The sequence below is a fragment of the Gavia stellata genome, chromosome 1 (assembly GCF_030936135.1).
Source record: "Gavia stellata isolate bGavSte3 chromosome 1, bGavSte3.hap2, whole genome shotgun sequence".
In the NCBI taxonomy this organism is placed as follows: Eukaryota; Metazoa; Chordata; class Aves; order Gaviiformes; family Gaviidae; genus Gavia; species Gavia stellata.
In genome coordinates, this window is record NC_082594.1 from 10,136,209 (window position 1) to 10,163,176 (window position 26,968).

Genomic DNA, 26,968 nt, shown 5'->3' on the forward strand with positions numbered 1-26,968 from the left:
ACTACAGCTTTTAAAGGCTCATTAATTATAAAAATATAGCTAGAGTGTATCAAGTTAACCAACTGCTTTAATACAGCACAACTTCCGAAAACATGAAAAAAAAGGGTAAATTTAACAGTTAATAGTTTCGCTATTATTTGACAGGTGAAAGCCTACGTGATCAAAAATCACTTAGCTTTGTTTTCAAATCTCGGTTTTGAGAAAGTACTGTGATTGGTTTGGTACATGACAGTTGGTTTCACCTTCTCTCCACATTTACTAATAAAAGTTACAGCCAAACCAATACTCCATTGAAGCATCAGCTACCACTATCCACGTCAAGATGTCATTTCATGAAATACCAGGATCAAACACTGGTGTGTTGAAGCCTGTTCTGAGCAACTGCTCAAAACACTCGAATTCAGGAAGTGATACAGCTTTTGCAGCTTGACAATGCATGCAGACATATGGTACAAAAAGCTGCTAACAATTAATGCCGTTAAACAAGAGGCTTACAGCAGTCTATACCATCTGAAAGTTTATCCTTTTATTTTGAAAAACATCACAGGCCATAGAAAACTAGGCTATTATTTGTAAAACCTATAACTTTTTGCCTGATCAAAGCTGGGTTGGTTTTTTTTTGTTTGCTTAAACAGATGAATTTTAAAAGTGGGTTTATTGCCACTGATGGAGAAAGTCATTACAGAACTCCTGAATTATCTTTAATGTTGTGCTGAAAGTATGAACAAGAAAAGAGTAGGAGGAATGAATAAAAAGCAAAAGCAAAACTAAGGACCGTGTTTACAGAAGCTTTCTTCTACTTACGGCCAACATGACTCAGCCACCAGCAAAACGCAGTTTGAAAGAGTGTAACCAATTGTTACGGGGTCCCAAAGCCAGCAGCATTAACAGCAGAAGGTCCATTCATATACATTTCTCTCCATTTAGCATACTAAGCAAGATTTTGATTTGCTTAAAAACAGAAATTCTGTTTTCCCAAGAAATTCCATTTCCCTTGAAGTTCTTTAAAATGGATTTTACATGATGTAAACTTGCTGAATGTGAGGATGCAAATAAATTGAAAATATGTTTCCCACATTGTCTGAACATAAGATATTTAGGGTATTTAGATATCCATATGGATAGGCACACGTTTGAACTTGCTGGTTACATAAGAACTTTATCCTGGCATTTAAACACTGCTCATTTTGCTCTCCAAGTTCAGAGTTCCACATACAAAAACACAGATGGCACACTAGCAGCTGCAGCTATCTAGAATTTTTCATCCACTGAAGTGATTGTTCTCAGTATTACACCAATAAGAGCTCCACTTGCGGGTTCAGAGCATATCAGGGAACATCTATTCAATCTTTAGAGGACCATTCGCAGGCATACATTTTTGTAAGCTTGTACCCTATCACTTCACAGCATTTGACATTTTCAAATTTATAAAAAAAAAAAAAAGAAGGCATTATTAGAGGTTAATAGAATCTTAGAGCTGGAACTTTTAATAGGGGCCCAAGGGAGTAAGCAACCACACTCCCTCCAAATCAGTGAGGAAAGAGGATCTTGAAACAACGGTAAAGAAGCACCAAAACAAATTTCATATATACGGCACCAGTGTCACTTTCTTGGTGTTCGGGGATGGTTTCTTTGGTAATGTATTTCCTACTCCTTTAAGCATGAAGTAGGATTTCAAGTACTGCTAGAGACAGAACTCTGAGCTGAAGTCAAATTACACCTTTTGGAAAACAGATTCTTAGAAATGTGTATTTAACTTCAGAATGCCTTTACTACTGCTTCTCTTGGCGTTATCCTAGGCCTGCCAAGGTAGGTAGATGAGCATCCACACATTTCAACAGTCCACAGGACTGCTTGTTTACATATATAAGTTTTGGCACAATAAATAATGGTGTACATTTTGCATGACTTACATACAAAAACATTGTTCTTCTTTCAGCTGCAAGCCAAAAATTAAACTATTTCAAGCAGAAGAGAAAACAACATTACTGCATAAGTTGCTGCTTGGAGAAAGCAACATTACTGCATGAGTCACTGCTTGGATAAAAGTCTCATCTTTAAAACTATCCTGTTTTCAGCCACAAATCTTTACTGATGAAGAACTGAAAACAAAAACAAGGTTTTGATTTCTAATTACAGTGTTTTACTTATGCTGTTCACAAGAAATAATATTTTTAAAATATTTTAATACAAAGGTACAATTATGATTTGAGACAGACATTTTAAAGCTTGTTTGTTTCTCGTAAGACTTGTCCTGTAGATAAATTTAGTTCTTAGATTACCATCCTCAGAAACAAGAGCTATGCATATCTACATGGAAATAATTTTCCTGAGACACCTACAGTGTCTATTGGCTTCTCCTACTACACATATCCACCTAATTTGCAAAAAGATTCATAGTTTTGAATGTTGTTGACTAGGGAAGAATATACATTCTAAAGACTGTCAAATATACACAGTACCTTGGTAATTTTACAATAGTCTGCTGTTTGTATATTCTCCACAGCCGAGATGCTAAGTTATTCAGCCATTTCACTGTTCTTTCACTTTTATATCTAACAATTCAAATACCAAAGGTACAGGAGTAAAAAAAACCAAAATCCCCTCTGTCAACTTTGTTTTTACTTTCATCTGATCTCCTGCTTTTACACATGAAAGACAGCAAAAGAGTCAGCAAGTACTGAAATCCTTAGCAAAATACCTTTTATTCCATCCCTCCACAGCCAACAGGTATTGAAACAAACCTTAGTTTCAGAAGACAAAAATGCAAGTCTACAAGTGTTCTTTTATGTTTATGTACCTTTTTATTCTAGATGTAGAAATGCATGTTAATCACTTCATAATCTCAGATTTTTGTATCTGTATTACTGTATGCTTCATAATGAACAGTGCTGAATTTATCATGTGCTACCCAGTAGATCCAGTCTAAACTGAACATTTGAAAAATTAACACACACGGTGGACTGAAAACACATCTATTTGGACAGTCAGTGCATGGCAGATAAGGTTGTAAGCGAAGGGCAATAGCTCTTTTACTCTAAATCCCCATGGAGACATTCCAACTAGAATAAATATATTCATGGGCGCAAGAGCAGAAATAGCTATTACCCTTCAAGTTTACACCCCCATTTACTGTGCATCAAATTTTGTTGTAGAATGGAACATATGATCTAGCATAAAAAAAATGAATCTATATAAAAGTTAAATATTTGTTTACAGTAGCAAGTCACCACTTCGTAATGAGAAATAACTTGTCTCTTGGAATCATTATTGATCTGAATTATCTTTTTTTTGTTGTGTGTTGGATACCGGTAATTCAAGACTTGCCCATAATAGGGGCTCTGCTTTTCTCATGGTAAGCTCAATCTTTGTAGCCGTCATATTCACATAGCTTCTCTTTACATCGATTACCTAGAATAGAAAACATATTTCACACTTCAATTTAAGAAACAGACCACTAGATATTTGGGAATTAAGTTAGGAAGCGTACGTTATCACTAAATTTCAGTAGATGTTTATGTAGATGGAATTCTCTCTGTTATCTGGAAAAGGCAACCCTCTCCCATTCCCATGCTATGGACATATGCCTGTGCATATGTAACATATACTTTGGTCTAACACACACATAAGTATGCAATTACATAGTGTCAAGGGTTTTCTGCAACACCACTATCATGGTGTTGGGATCTTAGGACAAACTGGGACAGAAAGGACTTCAGGAGATCACCTTCTGCTCAAAGGAGCATCAACTGTGATGTCATACATGATCACTTGGGATATTAGATTCAGATTTAAACATAGATTACTGAATTACATGCAACTGAATTTCTTTCAATACAGAGAGTAATGAGGAAAAACAAACTGTTTTGAAAGAGAGGAAGCCGAGGGTTTGTGTTTTGTTATTTTTGGGGTTTTTTTTTGTTTTTTTAAAATAGAAAAATTATTCTTATACTTACTCCCCATAATTTCACACTGCGATGAAATTCCTTTTCCCCTTCAAATACAATATGGATATTTAACTTAACAGGAAAAACAACAGAAAATTTTGTCAGGCTAATAAAACATTTGACACCTCAAATATGTTTAAGCAAAATATATCACTCAGATCCTACAATGAGCAAAGTGATCAAATAGTCCCTCAGACATAGAAGAGAAAATCTATTCTAAGAGATTCTGATACAGTATCATAGTCAATAGTGGGCATATATACATCCTGGAAGCTGTATCATTTTCTCCAAATGCATGATTAAGAAATCACAGAAGCATTTTAACATTTGTTTAATATTAGTAGCTGTGAAACTGCATACTGTGAAGAACGATATTAAATTACATTAAGCCAAATACAATTAAATTATGAATCTATAATTATTTACACATATGGTGATGCAAATCCATCACATTTGGGTTTTAATTGCGTAAGTGAAATTAAAGATTTTTTTTTTTTACATATTACATTGCAGCTTTTAAAAAATCCACTAAAGTACAGATGTCCAAACAGAAGGGGGGGGAAATGCTATACATACTTGAACAAACACAAAAGCCAAGAAAAAGCTGTTACTCAAAAAAGATTCTTATGCTACCTCTGCCTTGTGAATAAAGCAGAAACCAGATTTTCCTAACTTCAAGCTGCTGTAAGAATTAAAAAAAGAATTAAATCTTAAGGTAGATACTCACCATTGTGCTATTTGCTTCTACGTAACTCAGATCAGGAACAGAGTTTTTAGCATATACAGAAATAGTCACTTCTCCTCCAGTCTGGTGCCAATCATGCCTGCATGGAACTACTTTCTTTCCCTATATAAGGAAAACGTTATGGAAAAAAGACTTAAAGTTGCATTCAGGAGTGTGGTGGTTTTTTTTGGTGGTTTTTTTTTGTTTGTTTGTTTTGTTTTTGTTTTTTTTTTTACAAGATTAATCAGGATAAAAGTCCAGGACTATTTAATAGCCAATAAGCATAGCTTATAAAGGACTATATTTCATGTTCACAGGAAACTGCAAGACTCCCTTTACATCTTTTTTTACCAAATATTTCAGGTACTGGTCCCTCACAAACATTAGAAGTGAGAAAAATCAATGCTTATGACAGAGACTACAGTAAGAAACTGGGACATTGTGATGGAAAAACAAAACAAAAACCCGCAAACAACCAAAACAAATGTTACTTCTTGGATTGATGTCCTTTCCAAGACTACAGTTATCGAGCCCGTAGTAGAAAGGAACCAAACAAAGAAAAAGAAAGCCAAGACTCCAAGAAACTTTCACATTACTGCAAAAAATGATTGAAAAAAATCACCCTCTGTTCTCTGATGCAGGAAAAATAAACAGTGAAAAACCCAAAAGAGCAGCAAAAAGGTAAAGTCAAAAAACCCCTGTTAGCTAGAAGCCCATTATCTCTACATACACACATTTAATACACACATACTTTCTGAATGTCTGGGTAAATTCTTTACAAGAATACTCTCCTGCTTTAGGCTCAATACTTCAGCTTTTTTTTTCATCCTTCCTATCTGTATTTGAAAATACTTCTTAAACACAAATTGCAAAGCAAGCAGCAATTGCATGACTTAAAGGAAGGACTTCTGAAGTAATTGTTATAGAATGAGGTAACAGAACTACACTTTCTATAATATATCTTGATTTTCTTCTATTAAATGTTATTGATTTTTGCAGTATCAAGCCCATTTTGCCTCAACAATAGACAATATACTCGTAACAAGAATTTTGTGTTCACCTGCATCCAACATGTGACCAGCTAATGTTTTTGAAGTAGGTGTTCAGTTCCATTATTACATTCTATAATATTCTGTAAGAATCTTTTCAAACCTTGAATGGAAATATTTTTCACCTTGTCATTCTGCAGTTTGTTCCCGATATTGCAATGAAATACCTGGAAACTAAACAGATGCTCTCTCTCTATTTGTTATACTGGTAGCCAAGCCAAAACACTGAATTAGATTCAGACCAGAAAAATATTCAGGCATGTAAATGGAATTCAGATTAGACACAAAGAGGCCCTTCCATCCCCACCCATGGAACCTCATCAACCTTATCTACCCTGCCATCCCCACCTAAACAACTACTCTGAATGAAACTGGAATTACAGTTATTTTACTACAGAACATGTATGGCTGCTCTCTTTATGGTCTTTGGGGGAGGAAAGACTTCTAATAATCTTATTTTAAAGGAATATATATGGAATACCACAGACTTTCTTAACTAACAAAGCAGAAAAGACTGCTATTTTGTTTCCTGAATTTGCCAAAAAAAACTTAACTATAAAACAGTGATAGTATTTGCATCACTAAAAAGAAAGGTTGTACTCCATTACAAATACACTTCTACCACAGATAACTTCAACACCATTTCTCTGTTGTCACACTATGCATATTATCCTACATATTATTTCAGTGGTAGTGATCTCTAACAGCTCAACTACAGTAATAACTCAATCAAGCTACTAACTACATTTCAGTATTCAAAATTCAGAATGGGCAGCCACAGAATGCAACGTTAATACTACTTACCGCATCCTTTTTAGTCCATACGTGTGTTCCTGTTGTGCAGCCTTCTTGAGCTAAAAATGTATTGAAGTCAGATGTTTTTCTTTTACAACAGCTCCAATACTTCATCCTTAAAGTTTGCAAAGTAATTAATAAACAATGTTTAGGACACTATTTACGATGAGTACTTAAGAGCTTTCCTTTGTGCAATATTACTGTTAATTCAGTATACACTCTTCAAGCATTGTCATTTTTGGCTGAAGAAGAAATACAGAATGAAAACAAGGCAGTATCTACAAAGAAAGCAGGAACACAAAATAGACTAAATAAAAAAATGAAGGTTAACTGAATACTAACCCTTCATGGAATATAGGTACACCAGAATGGTATATACATACTTCTTCTGTGCTGTGTGGTCCTTCGTATGTCTAGTAAAACAAAGCATTTAAAGTGTATTACTGTTACAAGATGTGGACCAAAGGAAAAAAAAGCAAAACAAAACACAATCCAAAACAGAAACATTGAACAAAGTACTATAAAGCTTTTGAGTAAATAATCTAAATCTAATGGCTTGCCCTAGCTTTTCAAAATAACCATTCAACCTTCACCCACAAAAGGTTCCCTGGCACTCCTTCTACAAACGATATTTTGTAGTAGTTCAATAGAGTAAGTCAATGGTGACACCATGTGTGCTCATAAAGGTCACTTCAGATCCTCTGAGATATCTATCTTTAAAAACACTTTGAATATTCAGAGAAAACAAGTAGTTAACTGGAAAAGAAATTAAATTTATAATTCATAAAACACATGGATTCTCAAAAGGATGTAAATTAAACAATATACAACACTGCCACTGAATACCGTATCAGTTCTTCCTAATACAAACAAGAGACTGCTATAAATTCTTCTCCCACCACAGTTTCAGTAGAAAATGCACAATCTGTCAGATGTCCAGTGAAACCAACTATTAAAATCCAACTGTCCCGTTCTGTATAACACAAGGGTGTCAATGTAAAAAACTTTCAGTGTAAATTACTATGTGATATAAAGACTAATTTTGGTGCTAGAAGCGTTAAAACATTTTCTTTGTGGATTCTTCTGGCAGGAAGAATTAATTGATAAGATCTGCAGATGCTTCTGACCTATACACAGATTATCAGTAAGCACCTCTCACCAACATTTTATTTAACATTTTAAGTCGAAACACGTCAGTATCATGGGTTTGGCAAGGTTACTAAGAGTTCAGGACAGGGTTAAAAAAAGTAATCTTAGACTTACTGGATCCACAGTATAAACCAGCCCACATTTCTCCATACTAAAGTGTGTTACCAAATGTGCATTTGTTAAGCCTGATGGACTTTGTGCCATTTCCAAATCAATTCGTAGCACACAAAAAACCACCCAAGACAGGAAAACAAAACTGTGCACTTATAGTTTAGCAGCTGGATTTAAGAGTGAAACTGAACCACTTACTTTTGAACAGCCTGCATTTTTACATGCCGTCCCAATCTTGATTTCATCACTGTCTTCCTCTGTAAAAAGATTCACATTATAGAAAATAGCAACTGAATTGTACAATGTACTGAATATTTTGGTTTTATTGAGAACTAAAACGAGAGAAGGAGTAGATTAGAAGATAAACAAAACTCTCAAGCGGTCTATTTTCTGCCTGGCACTGAAGTCTGCCAGAAAGGTACAAAGAAACAGAAATTATGCAAACTTTCCAAAAACTGTACTACCTATGTATCAGGTTCTACATTCTATACCTTTACACTGCTTTAAGTGGGGCAAAAAAAAAATTGATGAAGAGGATTATTACAATCAAAGGGGAAGAGAATAATTACTCATCTTCTTCGGTTTTGTAAAATTAAGAATGCAAAAGGCTCCAACTGCTGCCTATAAATACACAAAAGGAAAGAATTTGGGTATCGAGTAGAAAGAGCTAAACGACATTTTGGCACAAGAACAAAAGAGCATAAAATAGCCACAAATGTAGGTTGAAATTAGAACGTGTTTCTTAAGGAGCAGTGTAGTTCTTGAACCAAACTCAATACAAACTGTGGGAAGAAAAAAAGAGGAAAAAACAGATGAGGGAGAACCAACTAGTCTTCAGAGAAATTTCACCAGTTTATGAAAGGCTTTATATGACATCGTGTTTGCAATAACACTGGAGTAGAGTTCATTTCTTGGAAAACTCTTTCAGTCATATATTCAGAAATGGATGTTCCCATCATATCCATTCTACCGGGAAATCTCAGAAAACAGGCAGTTCAAATAATTTTAATGGGAACATACTGCTCCTAACACCCAAGTCTCCACATTATACACATTTAAACTTTGATTATCATGCCCTAGACTGGAAGGTATTTCACAGATTATTAAGAACAAGAACATAATTACATGAAATAATTACTTCAGAAACAGCAACAAATAAATAGCATTTCATTTATTTATGTGACGATTAGCATCTTATACCTATTTAATCTCCCTATATGCTTACCTTTTTTCTCTTCGTTTTCTGATGACAGTTTCAGTTTATCTAGTGCTTGCTTCAAGGAAGCCGACACTTTCAGCTGCAAATTTGTCATTGGCTCGTCCGGGCTAAAAAAAGGTCCATGTATTCATGTCAGCTTCAAGAAAAATAATTCACAAAAGACAACAAAGTAGTAACTTTTAATCTGGCTATAAGGCTCTCCCCTCTCCAACCTCTCTTACAACAACAACCAAACAAACTATATTTGTAAATGCCAATTCTTACTGTTTATGGAAAAACAGACTAGAAATTTAGAAGTTAGTCTTGGCTTTCAACAGGAAATCCTAAATACTCTACAATAACAAAAATAAATCAGAGAGATTAAGGAATCTAAATACAAGCACTCTGAAATTATTTTTTATGACTGTTTAAAACACTAAACACAACTGCTAGTGGCATTCTAAGCTACAAGACTTTAGACTGCAATTTTTGTTTCCTGTGAAGCTAAATGCTGAGAGATCCAGTGAGAGATCCAGTACTACCTTGTCCTAACCAGAATTCTTTTATCTCATTTTGAAGCTTAAGATAAGATCATCACTGCTGCCGAACAGAAGCTCTTTTAAAGTTAATTTGGAAATTTTTACACTATATGAGATGTATAACGCTGAATAACCAAATGAGCTCTAACTTGGCCAACTGACCACAAATTTGGCAAAACTTAGTTTCGTATACTGTACCTTGGCCTTTTAATTGTTTCCAATGGTTTTGGTGCCTGAATTATGTGTTCTTGAAATTTGGGTTTCAGTTCAGCTAGCTCCTTGCGTTCAGAGGTAGTTTTGACTTCTGGTTTAACAGGCTCAGGAGGTTTCTCACTGTTATGGAGACCCTTTGTACAGCCCTATTATGGAAAGCATATGTTTATATATATGCAGTGTAGTTTGTGTGCACAATTAAAAATTATCAAAAACTGCAACAAGTTTTCGTGACTTATTTCTTCAGCCCCATCTTCTCCTTTAGCCAACCCTAAACATTGGCTGCAAAGAAAATCCTACAACTAAAGTGGAAAATACCTTAATTTGGACATACATTAAAGAAAAATGCATACTATTGGTAATCAAGCAAAGTAACAAAAAATATTGACCTTCCTTCATTGTTAACAAGTGTCTAAATAGGTTTCAATAGAACTAATAATAACCATTAAAGCTTGAAAATGAGACTTGACTTCAACATGATATCAAGACAAACAGTGCATGCAAGATTTAAGAGTTTTAAAAAAAGTACACAAATTTTAAACATGTAAGCGGATGTACCATTTAATATTTATCATTGTCATCTGACAAGCATAAAAAAAATGTAAACAATCACAAGTACATACCACAATGCTTAAGAAGTCAGAAAAGTCTGTTGTTCTTCTCTTACAACATGACCAACCCTATAAACATTTTGGAATAAAAACAAAACAAGCATGACTACCTTACTTGGCTACAGCTTATAAAAAGCAAAAGACTAATTAGATTCATATACAAGATGTGGCACATAACAATTAGAGATTATTGTCTTCCCTTCTTTGGACAATATTATCATCATCCATATTTTTAAAAGCCAGAGAAACCTGCTACAGCTGCCATTTCTAGTTCACTTATGTTGCCTTAATCAGAAAGTTCAGTAAACGTGAGGCAGTATTTCCGTAACAAGTTAGGTGCCAACTCTGTACGACAGAAATGTTACTTTATTTCATAAAGTAACATGTAAGCAAAACAAACAAATACTATACCTGAGACTAGGCTCACCTGTGGCAGAATGTACAGGGCCCCTTCCTAAAATGATAAGGATTTTTTCTTTCCTTGAGCACTAGCCAAGCCTTTCAACTGCTTATTTCCCACCAGAAAGCTGGATATCTGCATTGCATAGCCATCGATCCAACTACATCAATCAAGAGCACTTTTTATTATATAAACCAGAAATCCAATTTTAGAGAAAATTATCTTGCCACTGTGAATAATGTATCTTAGAACTCGAAGAACCTTATTAAAGGCAACAGTTTGACTAATAAATGCACCACTTCTTTGAGAGCTTAAGCAGTGCAACACAATGGGGTTTAGGTAGGTGGTTTAAAATATCCTCAAAATATTAACTGCTTCCACTGTCAAGGAGACAAAAGGTTCATCCTACCCACTTACATTATCTAGAATTCATAGCAGGAAGAAAACTGCCCTTACAAAATTATGATAAATTTTTAATTAGGCCAAGATTGGATAAGGAGAGGGGGGGAAAGTAGTATGTTTTAAAAACGGTGCGTATGCAAGAGGGAGTAAACACAAGCTTTTGAGGTGACTGTATAATTTCTGTCTTTATAATTAGGTAGAATTTTTATGTACTGTGTTATGAGTACAACTATAGTTTTGTACAAAACAAATTGCCATAGTCTAAGTAACTGTATCGTATTTGATCTAACAGCATCTGTCCTAATTTGCCAGTGGCACACGGTGGCTGATTCCGGAGTCAGATACTACATACAGTATGAGCCATAGCTCACAGAAAACACACTACCCAGCACATACGCACAAGCTTCCATGAGCCCAAAAGACACCACATTATGGGACAGGAATGAGATGCACTGCCAGTAGAAGCAGTTCCTAAATACCAAGAAAAAATACTTTCCCCAAAGCTCGGTTAAATAGCAGTTTGGTGTCCTAAAAAAGGTCACTTAGGCTACATCTGTATTAATACAGTAAACAGTGCCAGGCTCCATTTCTGGACACCAGATTTCTGGCCACACACTATTAAATTGTTAGAATGATTTCCAGTACTGTTTTGGCAGTTGTGTCTCAGATAATTCCCTGTAGGCACTTCAGATGCATCCAGTAGATCCTGAAGTAGGAAAACAGTTTAATATAATGAATGTGGGCTCTACAGTTGGACTAAGCACTGGAGACCAGTCACAGGTATATTTAATTCACTACTGAAGATGTAGCCCAAGAATCCTGGACAGCTGCATCAGAGGCATGGGTGACCAGTCGCAACTTAATCAACATACTCATTTGTCAGATTAACAGAACACAATTATTTTTTATAGTAGGCAAATGTCACATACACATTAGTTCACTAGCCACATAAGACCACAAGCAGCTGCTCTGAATTCCAAGCAGGTTAATTAACTGAAAGAGTATGACACCTCTCAATGCCTCCAAAGACATATTCAGAGGACCTAATTAAACTGAGACACCTAAAGTCAATCAATAGGAAACACGTGTCACACAGACTTGCATGGCATTTAGACCACATAAGTACAGTTTTTAATTTCTTCTTCAGGTTTGAGTAAGTGTGCTTTTCTAATTTCATGGGGTTGCTCAAACACGATAGGCTGGACATCAGTTTCTTACAACTGAAAGATTTGGAATTAAAAAGGGAAACAAGCATACTGTTTTACACATATGGAAAAAAAGATAAGACTTAAAAAGCTAATTGCATACTTACTTTGAGCGCATCATGAAAGACTGGCACACCTGGATGATACGTGCATGAATCTACAAGAAAACGACTATTATTAATATTCAGGCATACCAAGAATCCTTATTCATCTGATCACAAAGCCAGCAAAAATCTCACACTTGCAATTCATGTACGCCATGAGCTGTCCCGCTTCCCCAAGTGCACATAATTGTGAAGGAAAGTACAGACTCCACAGAATAAGCTTTCTGAGTGCACATATTAAACCTAAATAATCAAGATTTTTTTCTTCTGTGTTACACAACACCAATCAAAAAGCAGGCATCGAAGACAAACTTCTACTTCCATATGGAGTGAGTAAACTTTCTATGGACCAACCCTTGCCTTCATCAGTAATTACTTCTATTGAATTACCAGTAAGGACTAAAAAAAAGGTGGTCCTATGGCCACCCAACAGACAAAAAATACTGGTTTACAGCATCAAATAGATCTATTTGCACCTGGTCAAGGCTTTCTATCTAGAAGCACTCTGTTAAAAAATTCTCTTAACACAAATCTTGAGTTAATTATTTTATCCACGATAATTAGCTTGTTCTTTTTTCACTGTTTGTAGTATCCTAGGTCACTTAAGGACTTGAACCCAACAGCCAGTCTTCCACATACACAATTTAGACACGTCAATATTATTAATTATTAATAGGTTCTGTACAAACAATACACTGAAACACAACTTCCATTAACTGAACTGTTTATATTCACAAATGTTTATCAACACTACAGCTTTTTATGTAGCAACTGTTCCCTTTTTACTTAACATATGCATTTTTTTCAAGTGTAATGTAATTGTTCTGATTACGTAACTTCTCTTTGACATATACTTCATGGATAATATTCTAATGACCTGACTCTAAAAGCGATGGGAAACACTAGCTATCTTTTAGCCTTCAAAGCAAGATTTTTGTTGTTGTTAGAAACAGCTAAAATCAGAAGTAACACAAACAGTAATAATTTTTATAATAAGACTCCATAAAACAGAAGAGTGAAAAATATCACGATTCACATAATAACAAGCAAGAGAAAAGTGGTAACTTTATTAGTAATCTGCCTACAGATATTAAATGGGCTTAAAGACAAATAACTTTGTTGTTTTCATTTTTTATAAATTTGTAGATTTTTAAGAAATCTTGCTTAGTATCACTTTCTTTAGTTTTATGTTCAGTGCCTAAGTCTAAAGCACTAATACAGTCTGACAGACATGTTCCCACCTTAAGTCAAAAGGCACATATTTTGGGACATTAGTCCTTCAGCTGGACTTACATACATATCCATGAACTTCTACCAATTCCTTCAGCTTCAGGATGAAAAGCTAATGCTTTTCTAAATGTAAACCTCACAGAAAAATAAAAAAAACATGGTTATTTTGTATAAAGAGCCCAGGACTTCACTGTTAAATCAAATAAAAGTAACAACAGAGGTTTTTCTTTTCCAAAAGTATGAAAGTATATCATCATAAGCATCATGGTAGTAAAACTAAGCTCCGTTTGCAGCAAAGATTATTTCTGAATCAGAAGACTTAAATTAATATTTCTAACCCCTCACAAGCACGTGGGTTTAAATGAAAGAAGTGCTGTTAATCAGTGCAGCGTTTCTAGAAACCAAAACTATCTTATGATCAATTAACTCAGTGACAGCTATCCCCCAGCTCACAAGTCAGACACAGACAAGCATCCATTTGTCCATCTGGCCAATCCTTTTCCCTTGCTCCCTGAAGCCCTCTCTGCAGGAGGTACATCATGGAGCAAATGACAGCCCACTCTCTGCTGCTATCTCATGAGGGCCATACAGAAGACAATGAAACAAGGAGTTCTGCAGTACCTCAAAAAGAGATAGTGGGACTTACCCACTAAGCAGTCTGACCGTTCTGCATACCAGAGGACAGTAAAATGCCACTCATTTTCACTCATGCTGAGCCCAACAACTCTTATCTGATTAAAGTTTACATCCATAAAAATATCACATCTCAGACTAGGTGGGGAAAACCAGAAATTTAGCACACAGCAATATCACCTGAGCAGTTAGAAGCATGTCTATTTCTGATTTGTCAGAATTCATCTTCCAGCCTTTGGTTGCTATACCACATTTTTCACTGCAAAAAAAAAATCAAGTCACCTCTTCACTGCTTTTAATATCTTTCCTTAACCAGGCCAAACTTAAGTTTTTTCAAAACAAGGCATTTTCTCTTACCCTCAGATAATTTTTGGAGATGCAAGTACCACAAATTTTCGGGTTGTTTGGTGGGTTCTTTTTTTCATGCTGATTTCATACCCAAACCAATCCCATTCTCACAATGCACACACTGCTGTCTACTGTTACTTTAATGCTACATCCTTGCTTATTCATTGAAGGACTTTATTAGTCTTTTTGTTAAATGTCGAAGTAGAACATGGTACAGGTGATCCAAACTTAGAGGTATTTACAATGGAATCGCGTTGAATTCTTGAGGACAAAATGAGACACCTATCTATATACAACTTGCAAACCGACCTGCTATCCTGTGGAAACACTACAATACTTTGCAAGTTATGCTTTACAGCCCCAAAGCAATGGAAGGTCATTAAACCTGATGAACTTCATTGGAAGCTGATGCCTTCACGTAGTTGCTGAAGCTAGGAAGCTAATTCCACTGAACTTCTTCTCACAGTGTTGGAAAAAAAAACCATAGAAAACAGGACAAACATGGCATGGCAAGAGCTTATAAATTTCTCAGCCTGAGAAACAGAAAGCCGTGGGTGCACTTTATAGGAACAGAGTTTGAACTGTGGGGACCAGACAAGGTTAAAAAAAAAAGAAGCTGACTTCGGGCACACAGACTCAAAAAATCTAGGCTACCATTTCTTGCAACTCCATCTCCCACTCCCTCCACCTCAGAAATACATAAAATAAGTTTTCATCAGGTCTATGATCATGTTTATCCTGCAGGTGCAACAACACTGAGTTTGATCTAAGGAAAAGGGGTATAAACAAGCACAAAAAAAGTATGTGCTTCTGTTCTGGCAACGGACCAAATTAAACCGCATTAAGAAAGACCCAAATTATAGCCTAAACCAAAAAATGTTTCAGTACAGTGAAGAAACTGAGACAAACACATATAACATACACACTTTCCATCTGTTTGTGCATACCACAACTGTCATTAAGCAGCACTGCTTTCAAACCTAAACCAAAGTGTGCATGTACTACCTCATACCACTGTTTTAGCAGCAAAATTTGACCTGGCCTTGAAATGGATTAGAAATGGTCATATGGTCATTCACAGGTTAAAAAAAAATAAATTAAAAACCTACTACTGCTTTTGAAATTAAGTTCTACCTTGTATGTCAGATGCTGCACAGGTCTTCAACAGTATGGATTAACTAGTAGTTAACATATCTAAAATGCATGTGAAATGTATACCTTGCCAGACATGCCACAGATGAATTTGTAACTGCACACTCAGTCACAACTCTGTAGACATACCTTTAATGCTTTCCCTCAGGCTGTTTTTTCTGCCTCTCTTTAAGAGGCATACAGTCCTTCATGTTAGCCAGTTGCCACTTGCTCATTTTTTGGAAACAATGAGAGTTTCTACAGAAAATGCATGCATATATTATTTCAGCCATCAGATTCTGGAGAGAAGATTAATGGCCTCTTGTATCAATCATCACTATGAGAATATCTATACTACAGGCTAAATGTAGACCAAAAAGCCCAAAAGATCCAAAACTCCTTTGGGGCCAGAAGGCCTTATTTTCTACCTATGTTCATTTAAGAAAACTTCCTAATAAAAGGTATTTATCCTAAGCTTAACTATTAGATTATGTCAATGCAAAACTTCTTATTAAAGGGATAAGTATTTTGGTGTTTGTTTAACACAGGTACTAGCTTTAATCCCCACAATATTTTACAGGTAAATCCAAACACAGTTCTGAAACACGAATAAACATTTGAACTTGACAGCCGTACACAGCTAAATATGGATTTAGGTGCCTAAGTAGTAATCATCCCATTGACCTTGGTGAAGTTTACGGATGCCAAAAGTTATAATCACTCGACTTCCGCAGATAATATCAAACTTGGTTTTCTGAAGTGGTCTGTGAATAACTAAGTTTACCTTTAGAACTGCTTAGTCTGGGACACAGTAATCCCAGTAAGTGCTCCAGTCATTTACCGAAACAAACTTCATCTGAAGAAAATGTTTTCCCCAGTCCAAGCACCACAGTTAGCATAGGGCCATGCCAAGCAGATCGGGTCTACTACAACTTCGATAACAAACATAGGATTGCATGGTAAAGAACTGTTATTTTAATAGCGAGAACAGGTCATGAAGAACCAATGAGAATTTTTAATATAAACCCCACCTATCTGCTTTACCTTTTGGGGCAAAGGGGGTGGGGTAGGTGGAGAGATCACTAAATGGAAGCATTCCACAACTGTGCCTGCTTTTTCTGTTACTAACATTAGCGAGCCTTTATTCAAAATGCTGCCCACCTCTTTGGAAATACTTAGCTTAGAAAAATAAACACCCTTTACGCCATGGTTCTGAACCACAGAATATGCACATCCTAGAACATGTTAGCCTACTTCTAATCTTGTGGGTCACTTAAAATTAAGCTAACGCAAAGAGGCCATTCTAGAAATTCAGCCAACAGAGCTACTTTACAAACCAGTTGAGGGCAAGCCTGCTGAGAACTCAAGATCACCCTTTTGCAGCCTCTGTGCAACCATAAAAACTAAAATGATAGTGCTTTAAAGATGTTTCACCAGGGTACTGGATTCCCAGTATACCCAGAGGAAACACTACAAGAGCTCGCGGCACTTGGCAAAGCAGACATACATGTATCATAAGATACGTTTAATTACCTGCTGCAAGTCTACATACTATAATTAAAAAAACCCAGTAGTTGATAACTGCTATGTATACAACACCCACGGAGGCCCTCAAAAGAAAAACGTCTGTTGCTCAAGGCCTCCAGCTTCTACCTACAGAATATATGACAGTAACGTACAGAACTGCTTCAAGTTACCTCTTTTCCCTCACACTGCTGTGAACAGTCTTATTATTATGAAAAAAACCCTTAGAGCCAGGCTCACTGCCAGCCCCGCACTTCCGCACTGAAGGGACAACTTCCACCCCGGGCAGGTTTCGCTGTCCAGCTGTCACGAAGCCCGCAACGGAGCAACCTGCGGCATCGTTTTACCACACCGGACCACCCCTCCGCCCCCAAAGCGACAGAGAGCACCACAGGAAAACACGAGTTTCCCGGGGGAGAAGCGAGCCGGGGCCAGCACCGTGCAGTAACGGACAGGCGAAGGCGGGAGGGACAGCCACCCACCCCGCAGGCCAGGGCTCTCCCTGCCCCTCAGCGCTGACCCTCCCCAGCCGCCTGTGTGACAGCTCCGCACCGCAACGCCGCTCCAGCAACCGGGGAGGACTTAAAGCGTGGCCGGCGCCCCGGGCGCCTCAGATCGCCCCTCAGAGCCTCCCTGCAGACCCCTCGTAACCCCCCCGAGAGGCCTTCCCTTACATCCCCCAGAACCGAAAGCTGCAGGGGGGGCGAGCAACGAGGGAGGCACCCCGCACCCCCCTTCCGCCTCCGCCGCCTTTCCCCGCCGCTCTCACCCTCCGTGTTGGTTTCGGGGTCGAAGCGCTGGCCGCAGCCCCGGTTGTAGCAGAGCAACGACATGGCGGCAGAGCGGCCGGCGGCGCTCCCTGCCCCACCGCTCGGGAGAGCGGAGCCCGGCGCAGCGGCAGGCGGCAGCCGGAAGCCGGGCAGCGCCGGGGGGCGGGACAGCTCCCTCGGCGGAAAGAGCCGGCCGGAGCCTTCCGGAATCTTCACGAAGCTTCGGGGGAAGGGGAGAGTGGGCAGCCGCGGCTGCGCAGGCGCTGCCGCCCGGCGCGGGAGCCGTTGCCAGAACGAGAGGTGGCGGAAGAAGGAGAGGAAGGCGCTGGGTGGCAAGACGCCGCGCAGCGCATGCGCACGGCGAGGCGGATGGGAAGCGAGCTCGTCGCAGCGCGCATGCGCAGTGGGGCGGGGCTGTGCGGCGCGGAGGCGGGCCGGCGGGGGGTGCAGGTAGTGCTGCAGTTCTGGGGTGGCCCTGCGGCCTCGCAGCCCACGGCACGGCTGGCACCGGGGTAAGGGATCCCAAGAAGGCCCTTCAGTTGCAGCAGGAGGTGGATTGCCGTCACTCCCAGCGGTGCTCCCTGTCCCCAGGGCCCTGTCGCGGCGGGCCGGCCTCCTGACGGCCCCGTCCGGCCCCGTCCGGCGGCTGGGCCCGGGAGGTGCTGGGGGAGGCTGGCCACGGCCTGCCTCCCCTTGGAAATGCCGTTGAACGGTTGTGCTCCTCAGCGGGCTGGAGTCATCAGGAGCCGGCGAGCACCTTCCGCTGGGACCGGTGCTGTTGCTGGGCTGGTGGGGGGGACGCTCAGCCTCTGGCGAGTTCTTAATTTATTTTTTGTAGTTTGTGTAAGTCACTTCAAAAAATACTTGGCTACATAAAAAGACTGTAATTAGGAAACTATGAATGCTTACTTCCTAAATGTCTATGATACCTGTGAGTTTAATTTAAAAAAATACTTTTGTGTATGTATTAAAGGGTTGTCTCATTTGCACAGAAACAAGGATAATAACATCAGAAATTGCTATGAAAAAGAGGATTTTTTTAATGTTCTCTTAGTTCCTTGAAAGTTACCCTGAATGCTCCTGCCAGCTGACCAAGTTATGTGTCCTCTATAGTGTGCCAACTTCTTTGATGTATTATACTAGGTTGTATATAGTAAATATAGCTATCTACATTTCTGCAGGCAAATACAAATTGATTTCTTCTAATTAAACATCTACTGCACAGTTCTTAAAATAGAAATGCTTACGTGTTCCTACAGCATATGACAAATCCTGAGGCACTTGTGCATAGAATGAGCAGATTAAGTGATCCCTACAAGTGCTTCTTTAAAGGGAGTTTAAGGATGCAAAAAGGATAATCAGGAGACTGCTTCCAATGTAGCCCTAAACCTCTGCAAACTTGTAAGTTTATGCGAGATGTGCTCCACTTGCTTCATTATCTGTATATCTTACACAAAGGTACACATATTATTGGTCAAGAAACACATTTGCTTGAGCCATCAAATAGTGAGTACTTGTTTCTGATCTGAAGCTCCCACTGAGGCCTGTCATAAGACTGGGAGGATGAGCTGCTTAGTTTCAAGCAGAAAAAACATTCTTTTGCTATTTGCCAGGAGCATTTTAATGTATAATTACATGTAGTGATAGCAGTCTGGAAAGAAAGGGGAGAAATAATCAAGTTTTATGCTTCCCTTTTTATATAGAAAGCATTTAAGTTGGTTGGTTGTTGGATACCTTATTTTATAAGGAGAAGATTGATGGAAATGTTGCATAATTAAAGTAGGTGTATTTGCATTGTTATTGTAGGGCCAAGAATTGTTCTTAAAACATGAAATTCACCTTATTTGCTGTCAGTGAAAGTACCACGTAAGAATAAAAGTCTGATTTATATCCATAGAGTAAGTTCCGTGCTATTCCTGTGACTGTGGTTGCATTTCATCCGTAGTGAGCAAGCATACTTCTGTTTTAGAAGGAGTCAACATTTTTTGGCTTTGTGCAATGCAAAAAAGTCACGCTTCTGCAGAGGCAGCATCAATTTCTATTCTGAGAATATTTGTATAAAAAATTCAAAAAGTGTTATTTTACCAGCACGATGTTTACTGGGTTAAACAGTAGCATTCCTATGACCTTAGTAATGGAGTTTGGTTCGAACACTCCCAGAGAAAACTTGTTGGGAGAAAACCAAAATTTAAAATCCATATAGTTCCCAAAAAGTATGTGGTGCTATTCCACACCTAATTACTATCTCACTGGTAGGGAGACATGCCTTTAGATCATCGAGAAACAAATCCATCAATAATGTATTTGTTTCATAGTTCAAAATTGTGTACTGTACCACATTAAAGAAAATTAAATACGAATCTGAAAACTCAGTTTGTTGTTAATTTTAACACACACTTAATTGGTTCTCTGAAGGTTTCTGACCTATATCGTGTCTTCTTTGTGCGTGATGGTAAATAGAATGAGTGTTTTGTTTCACAGAAGAGTGTACAGGCAAATAGGGGTTTGTAATTAAGTGGGTCTTTTGAAATCACGTATGTTCTGCCCGCACAAAACACTACAGATACGCAGTACGCAATAATTATCTCACACAAGTCTGTATAGCTTCAAAAAGGCAGTTTCCATGCTTGATAGGAAGAAATAAGAGCTTTTCAATGCAGTTTTGAAAATGTAGGGGGTAACTTTTTCAAATAAGATTGAGATCATCATCTTGTGTGCATAATAATAAAGTCTTATTTATTCTTGTATATTTTGTGTAGAAACCTTTGTTTTTAACTGCAATTGAGAATGATATGGAATAACTTTCTAATGGTTGGTCACTGGATTTTGGGTCCCTAGAACTTAAAACATTAAAAGTACATATATAATTTTTGATGAGTTTTGTCCTTTATTTTCAGTTGCAAAGTCTTCCAGACTTTTATGATATCTTTAAGAACTGTATTTGGTGTTCTGAGATACTGTATCTGAGAAGTAGTGAGAGATTTGTGTTCATCCAATTTTATTTATTTATTTTATTGACACATGCTCTATTTTTCTCACATCAGAAATTCTAAACTTAAATATGGAAGCAGTGTTCTACAATGAACAGACAGACACAGGAGGATGTACATACTCTGGACTTTTATGTATGTACGCATTTGGATAGACTTAAAATGGGAAATAGTCGGTCAGTGCCAGTCATACTGATGGTAAGAACACAGGTTTTTTGCTGTTCATAGATGATTACAAAATGTCAGAAGTGTTCTGATCAAGGGGGATTTTGAAGTGATTCTAGAGAAGGTTAAGACTTGATCATAGTTTGTATAATTCCATGGAAAACTGCAGTTTTTGATACAGGGTCACCGAGGCTCACAGAAAGGGATAGGAAAAATCAGTGGCTGGAAAGGGAAGCTACACATCTGCAATCCAGAAATCAGATGCGCAGTCTTAAGAGTAGTGATGATTGATGGGATTATTATTATTATTCCATCACTGGAAGCTTTAAAAGGATGATTGTTTTTGTATGGTATATATTGGTTTTACTTGTGTGTGTATATATATACACATGCGTGTATGTATGTATATATAAAACAGAGTGTCTTTCAAGCACAGATTGTATATCTGAAGCAGGAAGTGCTCCAGGAAATTCCCATGTCTTGTTATTCAGGGCGTCAAATCAGATGGTCAGACAGTGAAAATGAGTTTCTCTTGTGAAGGAGTTCAATCTCTTTTTCTCAGAGAAAATCCTTTTTAATTTGGGATTCATTATCTGCAGTCTGGACCGGAAGATTGAAGTGTCACAGCAACACATTCACTGTGACAATATTTTCTGCTCCTTCTAAATCCTCTCTGCTTCCCCCAAAGTGATAGTTGTCCAGATTACGCAAGTACAACCAGGAATGTGTGTTGCCTTTCAGTGCGGAGCTACTGCCAGTCTGGTGGTCTTGAGAACTCATGAAACATGTTTGCTTATTACACCCTGGAAATGACCACTGTCCTGTGAAGCTTTCTCATCCTTGACACCTGCCTGCCATGAAATACTATGCATTTTGTTATTCTTAACATGTTCCTAAAAACAATGGTTGAATATTTTAAGGACTTGTTATGGAAGTTTTCAGTTCAAGGCACTCTGTACCAAGTAGGAGGCCTCCACCAAGAACTGTATTTGCTGCTTTGGACCAAACAGGTAGGTGAAAAGAGCAGAATGTGATGTTGAATTCTGTCAAAAGAGAGATTGCAGGGCAATTATTTGTCAAAGACAGCTTTAGGCAGGCAGAAGTGGTATCTTTTAATTGTGCTCTAAGCTTGAAAATACCAGATCCGGTGTGTTTTAGTAATGTTATCCTCTGTCGGCTCTCACAGCTAGGTAGCATGTCACTACACGCTTCCCTTGGACACTGAATGCTTTCTGTGTGTCCTGACATGCTGGGTGTGTTTTCTGGCTGATAGCAGAGGGATTTATATCCCCTTTTTTGTATAGAGCTAGATTCTGTGCAAAGATTTCCTCTGCCAAAAGCCACCCTGAGTTTATAGCAGTTAAAAGTCATCCCATTTTGCCCATGCTTAATGGAATTTATGCATGAGATGGTCACAAATTTTCAAGCATTTGAAACGGCAGGGTTTCCCTGTAAAACCCAAATCTGTAAAGAAACAGCATGTTTCACTTCACTTCTTGAAATGCAGAATCTGCTGATTTTCTTGCTAGTTTGTTTGGTGAGAGGCCTTGGATCCAACTGTCTGCAAGCCAGGACATTGTTCGTGCAGAATTGCTAATCCTAGGATTGCAAAAGACTCTAGGTCCAGACTAGGGCTGCTGTGTGGGTGGCACCTGAATGTTTTGGCTTCTCATCAGTGGCAAAGGGCATTTGGAGCTCCCTTAAGTTCCTTGGAACAGACAGGGAGTCCTTGAAATTTAAAGGGATTCTGGGAGCGTATTGAGAGTCAAGGCAGGTCGCTGGGTTTTAGATCTGGAAATAACCAAATGTGAAATAATTAAAGAAATCCTTTCTTTAGGAAGCTTAGCAGAGGTTTAAATACAAATGTAAAACCCTGAAAAGCTAAGAGTCAAAAGCCTGCAGAGTTTGCAAGAAACTGTCCAGTTCAACTGAATATCCTCCAATTTGATGGGCAGAACATCTTAAAATGTCACATCTCATAGAGAAGAAACAGAACGACTGGCTTTTTGGGAGAGAATACTTTTCTCCCCCTTCTGTGATTGCTGTTGCTAATATTTTTTAAATGCCAGTTTTTCCCAGGAGGTAAGAGAGATTAAACAGCACCCACTTCTAATAATCCACCTGAGTGCTTGCTGCTAAAATATGGCCTGAATTTGAGTAGATGCTTCATTAAGGCTCACAACCTGCCTTTGTTATCTGGCTTTAGCATAGGCTTGCTGTGTGATCGTAAGAATTCATTTAAGGCAGAATTTTCAAAAGTGTCATCTATGTAACCTAGGTGCCTGCATTTCATTTTGAGAGAAGCTTAGTCACTTATGGCTGGATTTTCAAGGGGCCTTTGAAACCTAGAAAACTTCATAATTTTTGATCAGTTTTCAGAAGTCTGCTTTCAGGTCCTGATAAGACTGGAAATTTTGTTACTGAGTTCAATAGGATATGGTTTAAGTCCAAGTAATACATTGATGCCTTCCCATTTAAATTTTTCTGTGCCTTTGACCTAGCTGCAAAGAGTAAAACCTCTTCGATGCAATCTGTACAGCCATTCTGTAGAGTGGTGCTTTGTAATAACTTGCAGTGATGTGTGTATCATAATGATCTTTTTCGTCCTTCCTGCAGCTGAAACAAGGATGAAATACAACAGAATCTGTGAATAATTAAACATAAATGCTATGATGAAGTTTTAAAAACTCGTCTCCCTGCATGAGAGAAAATACTCAGATAATTCGTGTAGGTACACATAGTGCACTAATGCTATGACTCAAAGCCATTTAAAAATAAAGTTGATGGGTTACATGAATACTAGTGGGAGAAGAGCAAAAACTAAATATAGATCGGACACTTAGAAGTTACAGTGTAGTTACATGTTCACTTTAATTTGGTGGATATTTTCATGGAGTGTTTGAGCTTCCATTTGCCCCATCTCCAGCTTTTTGTCCTTTTTCCTTCTTTCATCCTGGAGGGAACTAACACAACTAAATCTGGTTTTGTGCATGGTGAGGGGGAGTTCGGACCACCTGTTTCAGACCAACAGGAAGGACTTACAGTGGAAGAAGTGACCTGATCTTAGTTATGGAAAATAATTATGACCTTTACTTTACTCCTGTACTCTTTGTTCATATGATTACTCCCACTTGGTCAGTATTGCCAAACTCATTCCAGGTGCTGTCTTGGACAGTCCTCCACATAAGACATTGTTTTAAAAATAAGTGTATTTAAAATGTTTAAATATAAAGTTCTTTTCATTTATCATCATGTTTCTGAACCTTTAATCTTACACCTTCAGGCTTTTCTTAGCTGAAGGCTGGATAGTTACTTTCAAAAAGTACAAAAGAAAGAAGTGCTGATTTTATTATGTAACTCCAGAAGTTTTAAGAATAAATTGTGGCAATAGTAGAAAAGGTCATAACACAGCTAACAAGACTGATCTGGATTATGCTCTTTTTTCATTCAATTTACTGCAAGCAATTGTATTCATGTAAAAGCATCCATGCAGCATACCGATTGTCTGTCTTTCTGGTACAGTGAAGTTAGTGGGACAAAATCACATGCAGAATGGGAGAAGTGTGCAAAAGACTTTAGAAGACAGCACTTTTTGTGAATTATTGTTTTAGCAGTGCAACCAATTGATTGCTTCATTCATTGATAACTTGGATTGAACCATGACACTTTTTTGGGAGGGATAAAAAGTGGAAAAAAACCACTTAGTTTTATGTCAAGAAGTTTAATTTCAGTTATGATCAATTAAAATCTTCTTAATTACGAAACAATGATTTTCAAATCCTTAAATAAGTTTAAATATTTAGGCTTCTTTGCAATTTGTTTTTTTTTTCTTTTTACCAGAAGGGTTTGTGAAATGAAGGTGTAACTTTTTTGTGTGTATTTCCTATTTCTGTATTAAAGAAAATGGGACAGTAATGTGTGAAGAGTGCAGGCTGAAGAAACGGCAAACACATTACAAACTCGGTGTACACTGGTTAAAGAAGTGCTAAGTATTTCTGTCAGCCAGAAGGTGGTAGCAGAATTCTTCTGTAACAGCTCTGAATTGTGTTCCAGCAGGCGTTCTCAATACAAAGTGATTTTGAAATGCAGTTCAGAAAACATACTTTTTTTAGTAGCAGGAACAAATAGCATTGACATTTTTTTTCATTTGGCAGCATCTTTGAGTAGAAAAGTGTCTGCACTTATGCCTGAGATGTCATGCGTTGGGAATGCATGTGGGATCTGTTACTTCGGTTTTGTCTCTGTTTTTTTGCAATTGTAATTATGGTTTTTACAGACTTTTTAATACCAAAGGGAGCCATTTATGGGCTGAAATGACAAGAAATTTGTTTTGCTCATAGTGTCGCAAGACTGGAAGATGTCAGTACCAGGAGAAGACCAGATAACATGTTATTTCCATCCAGAGGAATTCTGTCATTCTTTCACAGATACAAACACAAATGTGGGGAGCATTCTCCCATCAGCTGGGACTGATGCAGCACCTCAGTCATACTCTTAACAAGTGTAATGACTTAAGGATGCAAAGGGATAAGTTTTATTACTCTGTTTTATTATTTTGTGATGGACTTGTGTAACCTACTGATCAGTTAACTGCAAATAGCCATTCCTATTTTCAGCAGAGACACTTCATCACTGTGAGAAACAGGAGAAATTCAGGCTCTGGGGCACAGCCAGTCCCTAATTTCCTTCTGAACCATTGTATCACGGCTCTGATGATACTCAGTACTCGTCTGCAGACCTCTTTTAGAAATTGTTCTGTATCTTAGAGATAGTTTCTATGGTAACTATGGTTGTGGGGTTTTTTTTTAACTTAGTGGACAGTTTGGAAATGGAGGGAGCAAAGTTTTAATGTGACATTAGGAAGAGTCACCGCAATAAAATGAGATAGAAAAATAAAGCGTTCTGTGCTTGATCTGTTTATCAGTAAACTGAAACAGCAGTTCAAGAGAGCATCAGTCTCACTGCCTGGCTTATAAGGCAAGCAGGCTGGAGCTGCTGGAACTACGCAGGAAAACAAAGAAAAAGGAAGAGCCCCAGAGCAAGCCCTGCCACTCTTATAATTTTGCAACTGACGGTCTTTTTAAAATTCACAGCTTTTTAGAGTGACTGCAGCTTTCATAGTCTCCTCTTGCCAAAGATCAGACAGAGACAAACATTCACCCAGTATTACAACAACAGAACATTATTTCATGAGTGCTCCTCTCCCCTTTTCTTGTTTTTCACAGTATAAATATAAAATTGTTTGGGGCCATATGTATAGGGCATTATGTATGGAATCGGTGGTGGAGCCAAAACAATTACAGTGATGAAGATACTGAATGAGCTGATTTAGAATGCGGCAAAAGATGGCAGGAAATACACATAATGGGTAGATATAGATATCAATATAGATATAGAATATAGATATTGGAATACAGATATAGAAAGCATGGTTAAAAAGACTTAATATGTATGTACTGTATGGAAAACATGCCAAGATATTGAGATAATCACAAAGTTCAGACAACTGTTTTGCACATATGCAGGGAAAGCACATTCACAGGTAAGGTGTCTTTTAGACAAAAATGTAGGCGTTGCAAAGATGCTAGAGGTAAAACTGACTGTGGATTACATCATAACACCTGAGCATTTGAAAAACCCCAGAGTAGTTTTGCCAACAGTCCTGTTTTCTGTTGAGGCAGAAGCTAGGAGAGGGTTAACCCAAAATGAACTTATTCAATGAAAATACAA

At 37.9% G+C, this 26,968-nt stretch overlaps 1 protein-coding gene across 2 annotated transcripts; it reads right to left on the reverse strand.

The window, feature by feature from the left end:
• Window positions 1-1,782: 1,782 nt before the first annotated feature.
• On the reverse strand, window positions 1,783-18,185 carry CHORDC1 (cysteine and histidine rich domain containing 1). Of its 2 annotated transcripts, XM_059835614.1 has the most exons (11): window positions 18,083-18,185; window positions 12,451-12,500; window positions 10,349-10,405; window positions 9,711-9,871; window positions 9,001-9,101; window positions 7,974-8,032; window positions 6,858-6,928; window positions 6,525-6,630; window positions 4,675-4,794; window positions 3,957-4,019; window positions 1,783-3,411 (listed from the first exon to the last, which is right to left on the reverse strand). In XM_059835614.1, exons 1-11 carry the CDS (start codon window positions 18,144-18,146, stop codon window positions 3,268-3,270), a joined length of 996 nt encoding a protein of 331 aa, XP_059691597.1. In that variant the 5' UTR covers window positions 18,147-18,185; the 3' UTR covers window positions 1,783-3,267. The 2 variants fall into 2 exon arrangements, with proteins under 2 accessions (XP_059691597.1, XP_059691604.1); XM_059835621.1 differs by lacking the exon at window positions 10,349-10,405.
• Between the last annotated feature and the right edge of the window lie 8,783 nt (window positions 18,186-26,968).